Source organism: Bison bison, unplaced genomic scaffold (assembly GCF_000754665.1).
Source record: "Bison bison bison isolate TAMUID 2011002044 unplaced genomic scaffold, Bison_UMD1.0 scf7180017864482, whole genome shotgun sequence".
In the NCBI taxonomy this organism is placed as follows: Eukaryota; Metazoa; Chordata; class Mammalia; order Artiodactyla; family Bovidae; genus Bison; species Bison bison.
In genome coordinates this window covers 5,061,200-5,068,140 of record NW_011495042.1, presented here as the reverse complement: position 1 = coordinate 5,068,140, position 6,941 = coordinate 5,061,200, and the positions used below count along the sequence as shown (strand labels likewise).

Genomic DNA, 6,941 nt, shown 5'->3' with positions numbered 1-6,941 from the left:
TGGGGAGGCCTTACAAATAGCTGTGAAAAGAAGAGAAGCTAAAAGCAAAGGAGAAAAGGAAAGATAGAAGCATCTGAATGCAGAGTTCCAAAGAATAGCAAGAAGAGATAAGAAAGCCTTCTTCAGCGATCAATGTAAAGAAATAGAGGAAAACAACAGAATGGGAAAGACTAGAGATCTCTTCAAGAAAATCAGAGATACCAAAGGAACATTTCATGCAAAGATGGGCTCAATAAAGGACAGAAATGGTATGGACCTAACAGAAGCAGAAGATATTAAGAAGAGATGGCAAGAGCTATCAGGGAAACCCCAAATATGTTTATTACTAAGTAGTTATTGGCACTTTGAAGATGGGTTTGGGTTTTGGAAATCAGACATCATTTGGTGCCCACACTGGGGAATAAGATTAGGTGGATAGCTTATCAGGTTGGTCAGAAACAAAGAGTTGTGGAAGCGTTCTCCAAAGACGAACTCTGAGATGTTTTGCTCACTGGCTCAAGTCTGATCATTTGGGTATAAAAGTCCTAATGTGCTTGTTAAGAATCATCATGGTTACCCATCCCAGTTGTCCCCTTCCTCCTCCTAAAGGCGTTAGAGAAAGAAGACAGACTTCCATTGTGTCTGAATTCCACACTTTCAGTGGGCAGAGGAGGTGTGTTGCCGTGATAACCCCAGCACCCCCGGCTCCTCACATCAGGCCAGGAGATGAGAGCAAAACGGACTGACTGAGAAATTCCCAATCCCGTTTGTGCGCATAGATACGCAAAGTCTGGTTCAGAAGACTGCCCGATTCCCAGTTCAGATTCTGAGACCTTTTTTCTTTTTTTTTTCCCCCCTACTATTGATCATTAAAAAGTTGCGTGTGTTAAGTCTCCTCAGTCACGTCCGACTCTGCAACCCTATGGGCTGTTCCATGTGCTGTTTCTATAAAAACAGCGAGGTGAAGGCACTCATTACTAAATAAAACTGTGAAGGTCCGAGGCAGCATCCTATAAATCCCACTTTCTGGATTCACATTGAAAGGTGACTTTGTTCAGCGCCAGTAATTTTATAGGAAGAGTTTTCACCGCTCTGTGCATAAAAGGTATATGCTGCCACTTCATGCTTTAACATGGACTCTGAACTACTAGGGAAGGCATTTTGGTAGTAGCACCTCAGTTCAGTTGCTCAATTGTGTCCAACTCTCTGCGACCCCATGGACACAGCACGCCAGACCTCCCTGTCCATCACCAACTCCCAGAGTTTACCCAAACTCATGTCCATTAAGCCGGTGATGCCATCCAGCCGTCTCATCCTCTGTCCTCCCTGTCTACAACTTTGAAAACCCAGGGCTGTTTTTATTCATTTCGTAAATTCTTTCACTGCAGGAGGCTGAAACAGGCAGAAAGGAAAGCTGTAACTTTTTTTATTAACCACGGTTTAAGGCATGTAGAAACCGAGCATCTGTTCCAGGCTGGAGCCCCCAGACGCCCCGTCCTGTCCCGTCTGGTCTCAAGCGCCGCACGCTCAGCACGAGCCGCTTCCAGGGCGTGGGCCCGTCTAGGGACCAGGGGGGTCGGTGACATAGAAGCCTCGCTCTTCTATCGCACGGTAGAGCGTGATGTACTTGGAAGCCTTCCTCGTCCTCGGGACCACGAACTTCTCCGTGAACTCGTCTCGGTCCAGCTGCTCCTCGCCCTCTGTGGCCAGGACGCAGTTAATGAACGCGAGGGCGTAGCTGTAGCAGTTGTGGTGATCCTCTTCATACCTTACAAGGGCGAGGGTGTCGAGAAGGCAAGGGTTACCCTGAGCCGCCCGAAGCCTTCCGTCATCTTAATCCCTCTGCGAGCTGGGCCCCCACGTGAGCCGGCCCCCTTGATGGCAAGTCATCCAGAAGTGCGGTTCTGAGGGACACTTGGCATCTGGGCCCATTTCTGCTTGCGGGGCAGAAAGGACTCACCGAAATGTCCAGTTACCACTAAGCGCCGATTGGGGGAGCTTAATTTCCCTGAAGACCTATGTTCTAGAAGTGGAATTCCATGTCTTATGATATCCCACCATGTTTAAGGGCTTCCCAGGTGGCTCAGTGGTAAAGAATTCGCCTGCCAATGCAGGAAACGCTGGTTCAACCCCTGGGTCATGAAGTCCCCTGGAGATGGAAATGGCAAAATCCACTCCAGTATTCTTGCCTAGGAAATCCCATGGATATGGGGTTGCAGAGCGTCAACTTAGCAACTACACAACAGTGTCTAAACTTATTTCAAGGAAAGCGTCAGAACAATTTAGGTCTACAAGCATTACCGTATACCTCTTCTATAGTGACAAGGGGGCATGGAATCGAGAAGTTAATTTCAAAATAGCTGAAGTTTAAAATGCGGGGAGCTGTAGATAGGTTTATGTTTTGAACATCATTTAAATTTTTTTTAAGGGAACATAAGACTATGGGTTTTGCTGTGTATATTATTAAATGTCTTGTGTGTGTTCAGTTGCTCAATTGTGTCTGATTCTCTGCAACCCCTATGGACTGTAGCCCGCCAAGGTCCTCTGTTCATGGAATTTTCCAGGCAAGAATACTGGAATGGGTTGCCATTTCCTCCTCCAGGGGATCTTCCCGAGCCAGGGATTGAACCCGCATCTCCTGCGTCTCCTGCATTGGCAGGCGGGTTCTTTACCACTGAGCCACTGGGGAAGCCTGTTAAACATCAAGTATCTAAAAATACCGAATAAAATAAGTAAAATAACTTCAGCACTAAGTTCTGGTCCTTTCCAAAGCTCGTAGAGTGCTGTGGTTCTAATGTGTAAAGGTGTGCTGGCTCACCTCTGCAGAAAACCCCAGTCCTTCAGCCCCTGCTTCGTTCTGTTACAGATGCACCTGCCCGGTACAGGCTCAACATGAAAGCCGGGGCAGCTCAGCGTCCTCGGGGAGCTAGGATCACACCTGGCGGTGAGTGAGGGCCCTGTCCTACCTGTGAGGCAGCCAGGCCCCCGTGGCGGAGAAGTCCTCCAGGTACTTGTCCCACTGGTCCAGCAGTCCGAACAGGCCTGGCCACAGGAGCGGGACGCTCACACTCTGCTCCCAGCCCACCTCGTCTCGCTGGACACCATGCACCGTGTAGTTATACACAACTCCTACGGCCAAAACCACAGTCACGCAGAGGCATCAGGGGAAACGCACCCCGCCCAGTACCATCAGGGGTGACTGCGCCCAACAGAAACCGAGGTCGCTGGCACGCCCCTCCTCCGGGGACCATCTGCCTCCCCTGCTCTCAGCACCCGAGGTCGCCCCAGAGAAACGAGACAGTAAGATGGCCTGACATTGTCATCTCCAAAGATTCTTGTGGAAGCTCTATTTACAAAGGGGTCTGTCTGGTTTCCATAAGTGAGCAGCAGACTTCTCTTGACAAAGACCGATGCACCTTGGCACGCTCACACCAGTCATTGCGTTCAAAACCCAGTCCTCACTGTCTGTTCACAGTGTCAGCGTTCTCTGATTTTTTTTTAAGCAGACCTTTGCGGGCCCCACCACGTGCTCAGCTGCTGTGCCCCCTCCCCACCAGTCTATCCCTGGGGTCCCTGCCTGGCCCCTGAAGTGGGAGCACCCAGTGGCAGTGGGCTGGGTACGGCTTTGAGAGCAGAGGGTCTGCTCCTAACGCAAGAGGAGGGCTTGGACAGCTCCATCTCCGGATGTGTTTCTTCTTGTCTTAAAACTCTAACAGAAACACTCACAGGTTGATGGTGGTTTGAATGTTTGGAGACACTCCTTTGTGAGTGTTCAGATACTGAGGGTTGTTGGTGATATTGTTGCAATACTTTTTGTCTAGAGACACTGCTCTCTTCTAACCAGGTATCACGTGGGAACTTTTTGAGCTGTGAGAACACACTTACCGCCCGTGTTGGTTATTCCCACGTGAAGATCAGACCTTCCGTCGTACTCCCTGAAAGACACAAGTGCGTTCCGGTCGTCTCACATGTACACGTTTGGCAGCTGGAGTTGGTATTTAAAGTGGGCGGAGAGCAATGGGCCTCCCCACTTGGCTGGTACCGGAACTCAGCACCAGCGGCCAGCTGCGTGGAAACACCAGGAGAGCCACTGCCCCGTGCCTCCGCTGGATTTTCTTGGCCCCCAGTTCTGAAGGTGAGTGTGCTGGAAGGCCTGCTCTGCTGGAGCAAGAAGCCACCTAACACCCGGCTCCGCAGCAGAGGGGTCCACCGGGTGGGCAGCTGTCGAGGAAGCTCCCTGTTCCTCGTTCCTTCCTCCTTGTGTGTTGGGGGGAGCCAGTTCCTCACCACACGGGTGAGAGGGTCGTGAGTGCAGCTCAGTGGGCGTCTACCTCTAAAATGAACACTGCCCATTCCCTGAAGCCTGTGGCCACACTCGCTTTTCCTGAAATGATTCTTCACCCCACCCTGACATTAGATGTACAACTCCAGGTGATTTAAGCTCCATATAGGATCCCAGATCATCACTCACTGACCTTGAGATTTTCCCACCTTTAATATGGAAATAGCATAAGCCTCTTAGCAAGCTGGTTGTTGGGGTAAAATGCCCACTGAGTGCCACCACATGGAGGTGTCACATGAACCAGGTCACTTTTAAATGACAGCTCTTTCTTCAGACCACAGGTCTGGATGTCTGGTTCCTCATTAAAGCAAGAAGTCCTGGGCTTTAAAATGGCCCAAGGACACGGCGCTGGTGGTAGAGAACCTGCCTGCCAACGCAGGTTAGACGTAAGAGACACAGGTTCGATCCCTGGTGGGGAAGATTCCCTAGAGGAGGAAATGGTAACCCACTCCAGTACTCTTGCCTGGGAAATCCTGTGAACGGGAGCCTGGTGGGCTACAGTCCGTGGGATTGCCCAGAGTCGGACACGACTGAAGCGACTTAGCACGCACGCAAGGACACAGGTGACTGCTCCATCTTCTTCAGAGCAGCTCCCCCCGCCCACCCCAACACCCAGCGTTGTCCTGTTGCAGCCACTGTGAGTTTTCTGCAATCCTGCGAGTTCAGAAATTGAGAATGAAGCTGGGAAAGGCAGACAGTCTTGAGCGGCTGGTCACGGCGCTGGCCCTGGACGCGCGCTCCCCGTGTCTGCAGCCCCCCCATTTCCCCACCTGAATCCCAGGGGTCCATCCCACTTCCTTCCTCCTCCCTTTCCTTCAGCCGCTTCAGTCACGTAACAGGTGTCAACTGCAGGCCAGTCGTTTGTAGCGAAGGGCCAGGGACACAGCGGGAAATAAGATGGGGTCCCTGCCTCACAGAGTTCACTTGCTTCCAGTGAGGACATTTTTAGTTTAGCAAGTTTTTGATAGCCTGGAAAGTGTTAGAGAACCATGTGAGAGGGGCGGGGCCAGGGCACCCTTATGCCATATGACACTTTTGTACAAATTAAGAAAAGGTGACCCTTCTTCTTGCAGATGCAGTTCTGCCCAGGGTGGGCGGGACTCCGGCCGAGTTTCAGTGTACAAGTGGCCAGGTGCCTTTGTGCAGTCCACAACCTGCACAACCGTATGTGGCCGCCCTGGGGGAGCCTCATCTGGTTAGACCACAGCCTCGGTGATTCCTCGAGTCCCTGCTGGTTCTCTTTGCTGAAGTAGATGAAGTTGTCTCAAGGTGGGTTGTGGGAGCCAGTTCTGAGGGCTTAGAAATAGGATGAGAGGGAAGGAAATAGTCTGGAACTTGGTATTCAAGGGTCTGGTGGGCAGGGGGCTACTGCTTGGGTTCTGCAGTTCCTGGCCTGAGTGCCTGAGCGGGTAGGAAGACGCCTCAGCAGACGGCCGGTGTCAGCACCACCGCCTCCTCCCTGCCGCGGCCGAGGGAGGCCAGGCCTGTCACTGTCACTAGCGCATCAGAGATGAAATGAGTGCTTTCCAGGGGCCAGCCCGAGAGCCTGTCCCGGGCTGTGTCATTTCTGGAGAGCAGCGCTGCAGCTGTTCACTGTTTGAGCATCATGGTTCTGGTTAGGGTGGAAAGGAAGGTTCTACCAGTCACCTTCCGAGCTGAGTATGAACAAATAGGATGGGAAGGAGCAGTTTGGTTCAACACCACGCCTGCCACACCTGGGCCAGCTTGATAGGCCTTATCACTGACCCACACAACTCTGCAAGGTCGATGGGTCCTCATTCAACAGATGAGGGTCCCAGAGCTCTTCTGAAGCAGAGCAAAAACCGTCAAAGCCTGCACGCTCCCCTCTGAACCCCGCAGCCTCCCCGAGGAAGGGTCGGGGTGCAGTCTGTTTTGCCTCTAATGTTGACCCGTGCCTCCTAAACACGTCAGTTCATTTCATCCCCATAGGAACAGGAAGGGGGTTGATTAAGGCGCTGGTGAGCAAAGAAGCACTCAAGTCCCACTTTCTAGTCCCAAACCAGCATGAGGGATTCGGGCGGGGGCGTGTTTCAGGAGGCAGGACCGTCCAGGCATTGGACGGCGATGGAGTGCAGGACACGCTTCCCAGAGCTCACTCAGCACCTGTGTCCTCTCGAGCCCTGGCTTGCAGCAGCACCAGTTTCAGTTCCGCCAACTCAGGACTCGGAGAAGCCACCATCCTTTTTTCTGAAATGTTTCTGAAAGTCAGGTGGCATCTCCAGTTGAAGCAGACCAGCTTGTCTCAGTTTAATGCACCTCCCTGGAAAATGGTCTGTAAGTGGCCATTCTTCAGGCTCTGTGCTGAGTACCTGCTTGTCACAAATGTTACAGACTAACTCGAAGTAAAGGTATTGATTTGATGAGATTAGCTGCTGGGTCATTTTCCCAGTGAGTCTCTTGGTATGAAATCTATGAGTTAAAAAAAAAAAACAAAAACTCCAGTCTATTGATTCCTCTCTCTTAAAATTGTATAAGCAGCTTTGACCGGAGAAGGCAATGGGACCCCACTCCAGTACTCTTGCCTGGAGAATCCCATGGATGGAGGAGCCTGGTGGGCTGCAGTCCATGGGGTCGCTGAGAGTCGGACACGACTGAGCGA

The 6,941-nt window shown here is 51.7% G+C and overlaps 1 protein-coding gene across 1 annotated transcript in view; it reads right to left on the bottom strand.

Annotated features, from left to right (window-relative positions):
* Nucleotides 1-1,398: 1,398 nt before the first annotated feature.
* MKRN2OS (MKRN2 opposite strand) overlaps nt 1,399-6,941 on the bottom strand; it is a 6,477-nt gene continuing 934 nt past the window's right edge. Inside the window, exons 2-4 of the mRNA XM_010862460.1 lie at nt 3,865-3,914; nt 2,946-3,108; nt 1,399-1,747 (exon numbers count right to left, since the gene is read on the bottom strand). Coding sequence (XP_010860762.1) covers nt 1,540-1,747; nt 2,946-3,108; nt 3,865-3,914 — 421 coding nt within the window. The 3' untranslated portion in view covers nt 1,399-1,539. The remainder of the gene's footprint in view (nt 1,748-2,945; nt 3,109-3,864; nt 3,915-6,941) is intronic.